At 43.3% G+C, this 13578-nt stretch overlaps 2 protein-coding genes across 2 annotated transcripts in view; both read right to left on the bottom strand.

The window, feature by feature from the left end:
• The window catches only part of LOC119721158 (signal-induced proliferation-associated 1-like protein 1), a 36072-nt gene extending 26729 nt beyond the window's left edge, over nucleotides 1-9343 (bottom strand). The window contains exons 1-5 of the mRNA XM_038191019.1: nucleotides 8901-9343; nucleotides 8513-8640; nucleotides 6706-7337; nucleotides 5944-6136; nucleotides 674-887 (exon numbers count right to left, since the gene is read on the bottom strand). Of these exons, the coding sequence (XP_038046947.1) occupies nucleotides 674-887; nucleotides 5944-6136; nucleotides 6706-7337; nucleotides 8513-8640; nucleotides 8901-9135 (1402 nt within the window). The 5' untranslated portion in view covers nucleotides 9136-9343. The remainder of the gene's footprint in view (nucleotides 1-673; nucleotides 888-5943; nucleotides 6137-6705; nucleotides 7338-8512; nucleotides 8641-8900) is intronic.
• Nucleotides 9275-13136, bottom strand: LOC119721159 (signal-induced proliferation-associated 1-like protein 3). Its single transcript, XM_038191020.1, has 5 exons — nucleotides 13022-13136; nucleotides 12166-12308; nucleotides 11472-11587; nucleotides 9912-10033; nucleotides 9275-9502 (listed from the first exon to the last, which is right to left on the bottom strand). Exons 2-5 carry the CDS (start codon nucleotides 12214-12216, stop codon nucleotides 9342-9344), a joined length of 450 nt encoding a protein of 149 aa, XP_038046948.1. The 5' UTR covers nucleotides 12217-12308; nucleotides 13022-13136; the 3' UTR covers nucleotides 9275-9341.
• Nucleotides 13137-13578: the final 442 nt, after the last annotated feature.

Genomic DNA, 13578 nt, shown 5'->3' with positions numbered 1-13578 from the left:
GTCGGGTCTGATTTGGGGAGTTCAGATCGGTTTCGATTCGGATTCGGTTTATGTCTATAATATGACCCGATGCACAACACTATTACACTGTTGGCTGATAACCTGGCTTTCACTTAGAAAACATTTAATAACGGAATTATGAAATCAGCAAAAGATGAGTATATCCTTAGCACCTCTGCTGAAACTGAAATGAGATTGGGGGAAAATGAACAAAATCCACGAAATAATCGGCACAGGGTTTGGGGGCTGTCGAGGGCCCCAAAGCAACATCTATAGATGGTCTACAATACATATTTGCATAAGGACACCCTAAAAATAGCCTTCTCTGTTGTTCTACATTAACCTTTATAGTTAATGACACCATTATGGTAAAATCTCAGGAATTCCATATTTCAAAAGGGATTTTTTTTAAAACATCTATATGGTCTACGATACATATTTGCATTTGCCTAAGTACACCCTAAAAATAGTCTTCTCTGTTGTTCTACATTAGAATGACATCATTATGGTAAAATCTCAGGAATTCCATATTTCCAAAGGGATTTTTTGGGTTAACAAATTCAGAAATCTGGGGAAAAATCCTGACAAATCTCAACCCTGATAAAATGAATGCTGAAAATGAAATTTGAAAATTGTGTAAAAACTGGAATATTTAAAATTTTTTGAAATATACCTTTGTATTGCTGATTATCAGGCACTTGGGCACTCTCTAGCTGAGGCATCTTGGCACTTGTGAACAGTACGTCATTGGCGAGCTCGACGTTGTAACCATCGTGATGGCCCGGGCGGTTGTAGGGTCCGCCTCCTGCCGCGATGCTCTCGTCCGAGTAGGTACGATGCAGGGGGTCCAGCCTGCTGGACTGAGCATGCTCACGGGGTAGGGCGGCCTAAAAAAAAGAGTGACCATGGTATGAACAATTTAATATTTTAACAAGAAAAAACTTTTGTTACGACATTTGCGCTCAACAGTTCACAACTCCAAGATGGCAACAATGCAAAGGATTGTTTTTGACTGAACTGCCAGGTTAGCCACTTCAATGTATTGGAAGTCATTGCGTTTCATACAAAATGCCTGCAAAGTAAGGGAACATTCAGTTGAAAAATTTGATATTTTTTTCGAAATTGTTTTAATTTTTAGATGTTGAATGACTAATCAATATATCCTATACACTGAAAAACAACAGGGAGTCAGGTTGGCGTAGCAGTACTTTCCTCGCCTTCCACTGTGACCCGGGTTCGAATCCCGCCCGGGGCCAATACGTGGATTGGGTTTCCAGTCCCTACTTGATTCTGTGGGTTTTCCCCAGAATATTCTTCTGGGCTTTTCCTCCCACCTCTAAAATTGTAATTTCTTCTCATTGTCTCCTTTCTACAGGTTTCTTCAGGCTTGCGAGCTACAGTGACAAGGGTGCTTTTGAGGAATCTTTGGTTTCATTACCAGAATACTAAATAAATAAATAAATAAATAAAAGAAACAAAGTAATGCTTCAAATGAAGCAGATATTTTAGGTCAATGCTCTCCCAGCTCATGAGTTTTCAATGGCTTTTTCAGGCCTCCAGCTTGCAACTTTGTAGTTGAAACAGAAGAGGAAATTGCCGAGCACACAAACATGTACAATATTTTTTTCAGTTTTCTATGACATACTTATATTAAAAATTATATAACCGACATACAGATCCTTGTCATTTGATTGGTGGAACTCACATCAAGTGTCATTCGTTATTACTCTCATTCACGCCGGGGCTCAAAAAATACTACGTATTGTTCCAAAGAGCCAGCGCTACAGCACTGGGTTCAAATATTTTCGTGAAGGGGTGGTTTGGAAGAGAGAAATACTTTTTTCACCAATTTTGTATTGAAATAAAAGTTCAAATATATCAAATGACAAGGATCTATATGTCAGTTATATAAAACAAATATTGAGTGGCTTTAAACTGTGAAATGGGAGGAATATTATCGCTCGGTAAAATCTGGATTTTTCCAGTTCACTCGGCTTCGCCTCGTGAAATGGAAAAGTCCAGATTTTACCTTGCGGTAATATTCCTCCCATTCCACGCTGATCCACTCAATACATGTATTTGTATAATAAATAAATAAATTGGTGATTCTGGCTTCGTTATGATTAGCTTTTGCTTGATTTCTAACTTGTCACCAAAGCATTCTTTAATATTTTCCATATCGCTTCCAACTTGATGCTCTCTTTTTTTCATGCATGTTGCCATCTAAAAAGTAAGCCATTCCCAGCAAGCAGAAATTTGTCAAATGATTAGTTGCTGGTTAAATTGCCGATAAAAAATAAAAACTGTTTCCATCAAATTCACAAAGGTTCCATAAAACACCAAATGGGATTCGTATTAAATAACTCGATTAACCCTAACCCCTTGAGCACTTTTACTAGAAAGTATCCTGAATCCGCCAAAATCCACCAATTTTGTCATGCCAACAAATGTTGGTATCCTGAGTCCACCAAAATCCACCAGTGAGTCCATCAGAATCCATTAGTGCAGTACATACCGATACCGGTATACCTCGTACACACAAAACATATAGCCATGGAGTTAAACTGTTGAGATCCTGAATCCATCAAAGTCCCCCCAACGGCTCAATAAGGAGGTATCCTGAATCCATCAAAATCCTGCAGTATCGCTAGGCTTACTATCCTGAATCCATCAAAATCCCCCAACTTTTTCAAAATGGCGGTATCCTGAATCCGCCGAAATCCTCCATAACAGGGGTGTGGATTTTGATGGATTCAGGCACGTTAGGGTTAAACCTCTAGATTTTTCACAACCCACCAGGATGTTTTGGAGGATTTTGCAGGTTTTAGGAAGGTACATGTCAAACCTTAAACATGTTACTCTATTACTTAGGCCTTAAACCATTACCTCTTGTATTACAATGTATTACATTGCATTTTACTTGTTGATAAAATCATAAAGAGATGGGGTGTTTGGGGCAGGACGGGGGTTACAAGGCAGGGCGCTTAGGAGCGGTGTCATATGAAATTTGGACTCCTATGCAAGCTGGTCTCTTTCACCTTAATATGTGGACTTAATCTTCACAAGTGACCCGTCACTGTCCTCATTATTGTCATTTAGGCATGTGCAGTACCGCCAATGAGTTTGTATTTCATAGACTCCAATTTTTTTTAGAGCAGCAGTACAGAGACTAATGGGTTAATGCTTCTTGAATGCTCAAGCATGGGCGTCGCCAGGATTTTTTCCGGGGGGGGGGGGGGGGGGCAAAGCACATTTTCCCCAAAAATCCTTGTACTTTCGCTAGCATATTCTCAATTTATTATTTGTTTGAGGGTGGGCAAGGGGAAAAATGCCCACCCCACCCCCACTGACACCCCTGCAGACACCCACTTTGTTAAATGTGTATTGAATTAATAACAAATCTGACTTCACACCTCTTTTTCCTTTCCCCCCCCCCCTTCTTTTTCTCCCCCTTTTTTTTGTTTTTGGGTTTTTTTTGGGGGGGGGGGGGCTCGTGATGTCCATGTGCTCAAGTACCAGGACAAAGAATGTGCCATTGGATTCATGCACTACCAGTTGAATATTGAGGCACAGTGCTCCTAATTATTATCCATAATTATTAATTCCATACCAATACCAAAACAATGAATACATCAGCATGCAAGGGGGCCAAGAAAGCCAATTCATCGACAAAAAAGGTTATTCAACAAACCAACCAAGTAAAGGAGTCAGCCAAAGTCCATACCAACACCAAAATAATGAATAAATCAGCATGCAAAGGCGCCAGGTAAGCCACTTCCTATACAAAAAAGGTTATTCAACAAACCAACCAACTAACTAAACCAGGAGTCAGCCTAACAACTCAGCCCCCCCCCCAAACACCAGCCAACAAGCAAGCAGCCACCATCACCACAAACCATTTTTGCCCCCTTCTTTTTCTTGGTCTATTTACCCATACGACAGGAAAACCCACAAAGGAGTTCCGAAACTGAGTCATGGAGTGGCCGCCTCGGATGGGACCCAGCGAGCCAAAGAAGAGGGGGAGAGTGTGGGAGAAGACGGGCTTAGGAGGCAGCGGAGAAAGGAGGCGAAAGGAGGCCGAGGAGCGAGGAGGAGGAACAGGAGCGAGGCAGGAAGTGAGAGTGCCAAAAGAAGATGATGATGATGGTGATGATGATGATGATGATGGCAGCTGTAACAGGGGTGAGATTGGGAGGAAAATGAAAAATCCACGAAATAATCGGCAGAGGGTTTGGGCAAGCTGAAGGCCCAGAGCCATGTAGGGCTTTTGGTATTTAATTGTACGAGGCTTTGCCTCGCCTGCTATGCGGCCGAAAGGCGGCTTTGTTGCCTGTTGACTGCTTCGCTGTCGAGAGGTGGCTGTCGCCGCTTTGCGGTTGATCAATTTTTGAACAACTGTTCACTACCACACACATACCACACACACACACATACTGGAATTTGTATCCTTGTGGAGACATTTCTTTGTTCTCGTGTAGTGAAGTTTTCGAGTTTGAAAGTGTAGTTTCAAAATGCTCTTATTTTAACCCAAATTAATTTCCTTGGCTGAAATTCGGACTTAATATCCCTTTTCTCAGACTCTTCCATTTGTGACGATCAACATACCTTGGAAATTCCTACTTTTTGAGTAAAGTTCATATATCTATTTCGTGATAACCTTGTGGAGACGTATTCATCTATAGAAATTGCCCTGTGGAGACGTATACAATCTTTTGTTCCCTATTGTGTGCATGTCTCCAGAGGGCACGGTGTATCAGATCATACACACACCCACACTTACACCCTTTCTTCTTTATAGCATAGCAGTGATTTGCCTAAAGGAATCCCTAAAAATACCCATTCCTTTCACAAATTCCAGATTTCAAAGAGATTTTTTTAAGAGTCCTTAAAATTGTGGGAAATAATTGCAGTGACTACTAACGATCCACACCTTGGCTTGTGCTTGCAAGGTACAATGTAGTTGCAACTTAAACCAATGCCATGGGTTTCTACGTTGTACTTTCATTGCAGAAACTATTATCATGGCTGAGCCATATTTTACTTTAACATGCTGAAACTTATCCTAGTCTGAGTTTGTTAGACTAAATATAATGGCACTAAATATCAGTGACACAAATTGACCTGAGCATGATTTGACTTGAATCGTTGCCTTAGAACTACGCAACTCAACTCGGGTTACTGCCTTAGAACTACTCAACTCAACTTGGGTCACTGCATTAGAACTACTCAACTCGGGTCACTGCCTTTGAACTACTCAACTCAACTTGGGTCACTGCATTAGAACTACTCAACTCGGGTCACTGCCTTAGAGCTACTCAACTCAACTTGGGTCACTGCATTAGAACTACTCAACTCGGGTCACTGCCTTAGAGCTACTCAACTTAACTTGGGTCACTGCATTAGAACTACTCAACTCGGGTCACTGCCTTAGAGCTACTCAACTCAACTTGGGTCACTGCATTAGAACTACTCAACTTGGGTCACTGCCTTAGAGCTACTCAACTTAACTTGGGTCACTGCATTAGAACTACTCAACTCGGGTCACTGCCTTAGAGCTACTCAACTTAACTTGGGTCACTACATTAGAACTACTACCAGACTCAACTTGGGCTACTGCCTACAAATGACTCAACTCGACTAAGCGCACTGCCTTGGAATTACTGAACTGGACTGCAGTCACTGCCTTAGAACTAACATACCACAACTCGAGTCACTGCCTTAGAACAGGCATGAATTTCAATGAAAAAACAGGAAACTGGTGCAAAAACAGGAAACAAAAAAGTGAAATCAAGCAAAAAAGCCCCCAAAACAGGCTCAAAATACATAAACAGAAATTTGGGCAACAAAAAACCCCAGGAACTCCTGTTTAAACAAGAAGATTCTCATGCCTGCTTAGAATGACCCGACTCAAATCACAAAGCACTGTATTACTGCCCTACTCACCTGGTGAGCTCCTTTGGCGGACGATGCGGTCACCGACGGTGACCCTGCATCCAGGTTGATGGACTCCGGAGCGATGAGCTTGCGCAGGCTCTCCTGGACCTCGTTGCTAGCTGGGAGGGACTTGGTCCCTGAGTGGCCAGACCGCAGACGAGTGTTCAAAGAGTCGTTGGAATTGCGTACCTCGGTCGTCCTCCTGGATTAGCACAAAATTACGGGTAGAAAACATTTTTGTTAGTTACAAAAAATGTAATAGGTGTTGATTGAGGTAATAGAGTTAAAATCTTTCATTGGAAAAGTTCAAGAACCAAAAATTTGATAATGATCTTAATGTCATTTTAACCCTAACCCTCCAGGGTATGTTTGCTAGAACCCTGCCAAACGTAACAACATGCAACACTTGACTAAGTGACGAGCCTGCCAAATGTAGCAAGATCCATCAGGGGAAAGTCTCAAGGCCACACTGCCTCAGAGTCCGTGGTCACCGCACGCAGCAGGATACAACTGTGGCATTGTTCTATGGGACTTACATGTAGCTCTCATTGTCTCAGAACTGGCCATTCATGCACTGGTGTTGGTAGCTGAATGCATCAAAGTGCTCCAGACTTTTCCACCTGATGCACTGTGTTACGTCTGGCACGGTTAGGGCTAATGCTGATCTTTTCCACATGCTACTACAACTACCTCTAGATATATGTGTGATTGGTTTTGCTATCAATGAAACTATCCAGACAAACTACTGAAGAAATCAGATAAACATTGTACCTTCGTGATACCCTAGGACTGCTGGACTCGCTGATACTACTGCTAGAGGATGCGGAGGGGCCAGCTCTCCTGTGCCCACTAGTCCCATAGTCAGCCTTCCCCTGGCCAGGGATGCCATGCACCGTGCTCCTACGACCCAGCTCTGGGCTGAGGGCGGTCATGGGGTTGCGCGGCAGGCTACCACTGTGGGAAGATCGGACACCCAACTCTCCCCGGTAATCGCCCCGCTGACTGGAGCCACTGGAGTGCGTGGAGTGGGAGTGCAGCGACACATCGCTGAGGTTTGAGCTGCTCGGTGATGGAAGGACCATCGAGATCGGGACAGGGCGCCCCGTTCCCCCGACCCCACCCTTCTGTAGCTGTAGCTCAGCATCTGATAACATCCTATCCGGATACAAGTGCTCAGTTGGGCTGTATCGCTCCGGCTTTCCGTATCCATCCACCGGGTCTTTGAAGTCCCCGGGTAAGGCTGCGGAAGGCACGCTGTAGCCGCTCGGCTCGGCGATGTTGTCGCGGGACCGTGACAGCCGGCTGTCGTGGTAACCGTTCATGTCATCGTGGGTGTCGTACCAATTGTCGTCGACATTGTTTGACGAGAGGGTGTCTCCACTACGTGAATGCTTGACAGAGGCCTTGGGGGAAAAACACAATTTTTACTTAAAAATCTCAAGAGCAGCAATTTTCCATTGGATTATGTTGCGCTGAGCAGTAAACAAAAAGGTCTTTGTTTTAGTTTTCTGTTTGGATCATGTTGGATTCAGCAGGGTCTTCACAAACAGTAGGAACAGTGTTATGGGTAGCCCAGGTTGGACGACATCTTCATTGCATTACGACTGACGTCCAGGGTATAAATTCTACCACCATAGCGAAAAAAATTTTTAACACATTTTATTCATATTTTTACCTGACAGAGGGAGCTGAAATTTTGTTTACATATTCCTTGTGTCCAGAATTGTGCCTGCGCTGGGTTTAGAAAAGGCAAATATGTCCATGGGCGGCGTGTTTACCGAAAACAAACCGCAAGTTCTACGCTTTCGTTGAAAACATTTTCAGTACGAACCCCCTGCGTGAAGACGTACACGCATGTGCCGTTTGCTGCCGCTTGCTGCCATGGCGGCAGCATGCTAGGTGTGCATGCATGCACGCGCGCGCGTAATCTTCACACTGGGAGTTTGTACTGAAAATGTTTTGAACGAAAGCGTGGAATTGCGGTTTATTTTCTTTAAACACGCCGCCTGCAGACATATTTGCCTTTTCTAAATCCAGCGCAGGCACAATTCTGGACACAAGGTATATGTAAGCGAACTTTCAGCTTCCTCCGTCAGGTAAAAATATGCAAAAATGTGTTAGAATTCTTTTCGCTAGGGCAGGAGAGATTCATACCCTGGACTCCAACGGAGTCCAACATGGGCTAGGTTATGGGTAAGTTGAAACCTCGTGTGTAGGAAGTACCTTCTCCAGTATGAATTCTGAGTTTAGTAACTATTTATGCTTGTAATTTTTGTCAGCCGAAGCAAGAAATCTAATGGACAAAAAACAAGGGATACCTCAAGAGACAAAAGCAACTGGATTTTTTTTAATATAGGTTTCAAACGTGGCAGGCTGGCACTGCTGTTTTAGGCAGCCAAATAGCTGTGTGACATAATGACGTCACGCTTCGTATTCATGTGCGTTTTCCTATGGAAGCCAGGTGGGATGAGAACCACTATACTCCCATAGGAAAGCGCCATGAAAATAAAGCATGATGAAACTGTGTCTCAGGTCTAGTGAGATTTTTTTTTTTTTAAATCTTGACTCAAGAACTTACCCCTCTGTAGTGACTGTTGGGAGTTGCAAATGCAGGATTGGTTCTGTTCCGATTGCTTTCTGGGAAGGTCGCTGATTGCGGAGGTCTTGCTTGCCGCTGCCACGGCGAATTGGAAGAATCCGACAACACTGTTGGAGAAAAATGGAGAGTGGCGACGAAAACAATCATCAAAACTGGACGGTCAGCGAAAAGGAAGTTTCAAGCTACATACTTTTCCACTGCATGTTGCTATTTTTTTTTTAATTGCATTGATAGGAAAATTTTTGATTAAAATCAATATTTGAAGATTTGGAACATTAAAATAAACACCGTCTCTCTCTCTCTCTCTTTATCTCTATACCAATATAGGAGATTTCCTGAATGAATATTTCTGATATATTTTGGGTACCTCTGCCTCTTGGATGAGGATCCAGTTTATCTTCCGTCGAGTTCTGTCGCGAGTGTGACCCGGCGGGCACTACCCTGTGTAGCTCCTCTTGTGAGCTTCTTACATTAGCCTGCCGGACCGCAGCCAGTGCCGAGATCTGTTCAAGCTCCTCCTGGGAGCTGCGTAATCTGGCCGGCGTGTCGTGCATGCGGGGTGTAGTGCGCATCTCCCGCGCGCTGCGCCGGTCGTGGGCCATCCGCGAGAAGGCCGTCTCCTTGCCATCCCGTGAGCTGCGGCTGTCCAAGGTGCCGTGGCCTGACGAGGACAGTTGACTCCCGTCCCCTCGCAGGCCGGCGCGATTGGCCTGGTTGACCTCCTTCCAGTAGTTGACCGTAGCCCGGTAGCGATGCTGGCCCTGCCCGCCCCCACCGCGAGACTCGGGCTGGTGGTGGATGCGGCGCTCTAACGTGGCGATGGCGCTGCGGACGGCGTTGCTCGAGGCGGAGTCCGGGTCCTCGCTGGAACGCGACAGATCTGAGGCCGTGCGCGCGTGAGATGATGAAGCAGCAGGGTACCGGGCGTGGTGAAGGATCTGGTATGAGAACCTTGGCCGGCCTTGCCATCTGGGTTGAAAAAACAAGGAAAGTCGTTTAACCCTCACTCTTGATCCTTCCAAAATCCACCAGGACGTTTTTGAGGACTGATGAGGGACCTGCCCTGCCGCTTTATTTCACATGGTCCTGGATGCCACTTTCAGTTGAAGGACAAAGAATATGCTTCTGGTTTCTAACACAGCTATTGCTTTCAGAAGATGCCAGAAGGGTCATAAAAAAAACCTGGGTATAGAGTTAAAATGCTCACACAGTGTATGACATAATACATGACTGGGTGTCAATACAGTTAACTGAGGTATTAGCTCTGATAACATCAGCCAAAATGTAACACAATGTATACTTCCTGTAACAGGTTCTCCGTGGATTTCCGCCAAAAAAGTTTGCAAAGCTATATATTTGTTTGTTTTTCTGGAATTACCTCGTTGGATAGTTATAGGTGCCCTGTAGCTGTGTCCTCCTTTGCCGCTGCTGCAACTACGGTTGAACGGCGTCTTGCCCGTATGCGGGAGGGAAGCGTCGTAGTCAATGGGTGTGCTACCCCTGGGGAAGAGAGACGCAAATAAAACAGTTACAAAATTTGGAAGTATTGGGTACAGGGCCTTTCACACTGTCTATAATCTCCATGTTGAACCCGGGTCTAACACGAGAGATTTGGGAAATTCTTTTCACACTGGCAAGAATCCACCACGGCTACTGCACAGGTAGAATCCAACCCTGGACAGGACCAGGGGTTGAGTGAAAGGCTCTACCCAGGTAGCAAATCTAAAATCTACAGCTGAAGCCAAACAAAAAAATACTTCTGCTTTCGGTTACCAGACCGACCCTATTTTTAGGCTGCGAACCTAAAAATGTTATCCGCAATTCAAAAAAAAAGAAAAAAGTATTGAATAAATACAAATAAAATCTTGTCTATTCTGTCTTCTCAAAATACCTCTCAACAACCCTTTTGCATAAAAAAAAATGCTTGTATTTATTTGTTTTCTTACTTACATTCGCTATTTTTTCTAAAGAAACCTCAGTTATTTTTACAAATTTGCTTCGCGATATAACTACTTCGCAATTTGATGACTATAATCACGTGCGTAAACCTACATGTAGCTCAATGCAGCGACAACTGGTTCCTACCGCGCCGCGCAGGGGCCATTTAGAAGACATGATGAAAATGTGGTAACCAGTCTGTGCATGGCTATGCGATCGATAGCGCTAGCATGGCTATGCATTGTAGGCCGGTGCACTGTCAACTGGTCAGATTTGACATCGTAAAAATGCGAAGAAAATGCCGATGGAGAAAGAAATTTTTTGCATGTTAATTCACAGAATTGATCTAGCTTGTCTGTGTATGTATTTTGTGTGTTCAAGAGTTCATTTTGAGATGGCACTACTCGAGTGGTCGGTAAAGGCATATAATCGGAAGCAGAAGTAATTTTTTTTCAGCCTGACCCGTGTACAAACCGCTGTAAGTGTGAACGGCATGCCTTGCCTACCCATGTTTGATGTGACCCGGGCCTGACCCGTGTACAAACCCAGGTTTGATGTGACTGCAGACCCATGTAGAACACTACACAGGTAGGTGAGATGATAGTGTGAAAGGGCCTAATGAGTACACGTTTCAAAAGTATAGGTATATTCAGTGAGACTACTTTGACATACATACTAGTAATATAATAGTCCATTTTGTTGGGCCACAAACGATTCGATTTTTACGAGTTGGGGGAGATCTTTCTAAATCTACCAGTAGCTTTGAGACTTTTTTTAGGGAAGGATTGTAGTATGCAAAGCCCAGTCACTTTTACTCGACATAGTGCTCTATGCTCTGTAAAACTATCGATTTCCTACTATACTTATGCACGTTTTGGATTCAAAAGAGAGAGGTTTTCCCTGTTCTCTAAGAATTTAGGAAGGATAGCAAAATCCTTGGGAGGAAAGGCTTAAACATTGGCTCCTGGGCATAAAATGATCAATTTATTGTCACATTTACCTCCTTGGGCTGCCGTCTTCATGGGGCGGCACGACCAGAACTTTGACCGTTTGTGACGTCCTGAGCAGATCAATCATCTCATCGTGGTTTTGTGTGCAGACAGCGATCTCACAGATCTGTATGATCAGAATCAAAATCAAATTTAGAATTCATAATTACATAATGTGTTTGGGAGGAGACAGTGATTTGACAGATACACCTGATCAAATTCAAAATCAAGATTAAAATTATTACTTCATAATGTGTTTGAGACCAGACAGTGATCTAACAGATACAGATGATCAGATCAAAATTATAATCAGAATTTGAATTTGATGTAAACAAAATTTTCCAGATTTAGGTGATCTGGATCAAAATCAAAATCACATTCTTTATTCTATAGCACACGTAAATTCAATATTGGGGTTTTGCATTTCTTACGTCGGTGAAGGGCAAACTCCATTATTGAATTTACATGAAACCAACAAAATTTCCATCTTACGAAAAGATCATTATTGGAATATAACTGGGTTTTTTTCCCTGAATTCGAATAAACAGTGTTCTTTATACAACTCCAGTGACTAATCAGGAATCAAGATCAAAATCAATCCTTCCTCAGACTAAAAATTAAAAAACAGAGAATCAAAATCAAAAGTCACAATCAATTTTTCATGCATATGTGTGTAGCATGGCAGCTGCAGATGGTATTTCATACCTCGACGAGTCTGGCCCCCTTTCTTAACCCAGCTTGCCACGCCCCACCCATAGGGGTCGACCTCCACCACTATGCCTAGCTTGGTAGTGCACGTGGAATCCAAGCTGGCCTAGACCGTTGCGAAGCAAGGTGATCTCCTGGGTCTGTGGGGAGAGATAAATGAAAGATTTGTGGTTGACGTACGGGAAGTAAACCATCCAGGAATTTTATATCATCACTCACGGGTCAATAAAATGGACAATACCAAATGGAATGCCTTTGTGTAATCACAGTTCATGTGAATTGTCAGTTCCTGTTTGGAAGGGGTCTTACGTGTACGGTATATACTGCAAAAAAAAAATCCCATAGACACTAGTGCTAAATGCGCATACTTCAAAATTACTTCAAAAGGTATTCAAGCGGCACAGAAAAATGATGATCAATGTGTATTCTCACCCAAAGAAGACAACCGCTATTTCCCCAAAGTGGAAAGTAGCCATTTTGAAAAACGATCCCTCCACAACATGGCAAAATAGCACCACTTTCGAGACCAATAACATCCAAAATGCTCAGAATTGTCAATTATGGAGTATGATGGACTCGAACCCACGACTTCCTGCTTTCTAGTGCAGATGTCTTACCACTCGACCATCAAGCTCGGTTGGCTGGTTCGAATCTGATGTTCGAACCAGCTAACTTTCACTCGGGAGGTAACACACTGAGTATACAGTGTTTATACGTTGGTGAAGGGCAAAGCCTAATTTGATTTACATCACCCCGACGCAAAATTCCATATTATGAATCAAAAAGTATAATTTATGTCCTGAAACATTGGGATCCAGTTGGACCAGGCGATGTTAGTCTGGTTTCAACCCACCTTGACTCCCGTGGTGACGGCCTCCAGTCTTTTCACCATTCCAGGAATCTCATCCAGTTCCTCGTCAGGTATGCGTATCCGTACGCAGTTCCCTTCGTTGAAGTAAACCCTCAAACTAGAAACAAAACAAAAAAAGGAGAGAAAAATTGTGAAACTATGCGCTGAAAAGCAGAGTATAGTTAAGTTTATAACACCTCACCAACAGATTCTGTGTCTTGATTGGCCGAGAGCGAGTCACATGGTACTTTCTACTTTTGCAATCTTTCAGTGCATGGCCAAAAGTACTATACCCGTAGCAACCAAAGTACTATACCATTAGCAACCAAAGTACTATAGGCCTACCCATGGAGCAGTATTTGTGTGCAAATGCACGCTTGTGTTCGTGTTTAGCGTTGCGCGTATGTTTCTAAGACAGCGCGCCACAGAGTTGGGTTAAAACATTTCATGAAGGGGTTGTTTGGAAGAGAGAAATACATTTCCCACCAATTTTGTACTGAAATTGAAGTATATTTTACCTGTGTTAAGATTTAAATAACTTAAAATATTAAAACAAAGCA

The sequence above is a fragment of the Patiria miniata genome, unplaced genomic scaffold (assembly GCF_015706575.1).
Source record: "Patiria miniata isolate m_02_andy unplaced genomic scaffold, ASM1570657v1 HiC_scaffold_13, whole genome shotgun sequence".
Classification (NCBI taxonomy): domain Eukaryota; kingdom Metazoa; phylum Echinodermata; class Asteroidea; order Valvatida; family Asterinidae; genus Patiria; species Patiria miniata.
This window is presented reverse-complemented; position numbering and strand designations above follow the sequence as displayed.

What these genes read in the sequence shown, in the direction of transcription:
- LOC119721159 (XM_038191020.1), bottom strand. Translation starts at nt 12,216, where the DNA reads ATGGGTGGGGCGTGGCAAGCTGGGTTAAGAAAGGGGGCCAGACTCGTC. An exon ending in AGGGGGCCAGACTCGTCGAG is followed by an intron (nt 11,588 to 12,165) that starts GTATGAAATACC and finishes CTGATCATACAG; the next exon opens with ATCTGTGAGATCGCTGTCTG. An exon ending in GAAGACGGCAGCCCAAGGAG is followed by an intron (nt 10,034 to 11,471) that starts GTAAATGTGACA and finishes TCTCTTCCCCAG; the next exon opens with GGGTAGCACACCCATTGACT.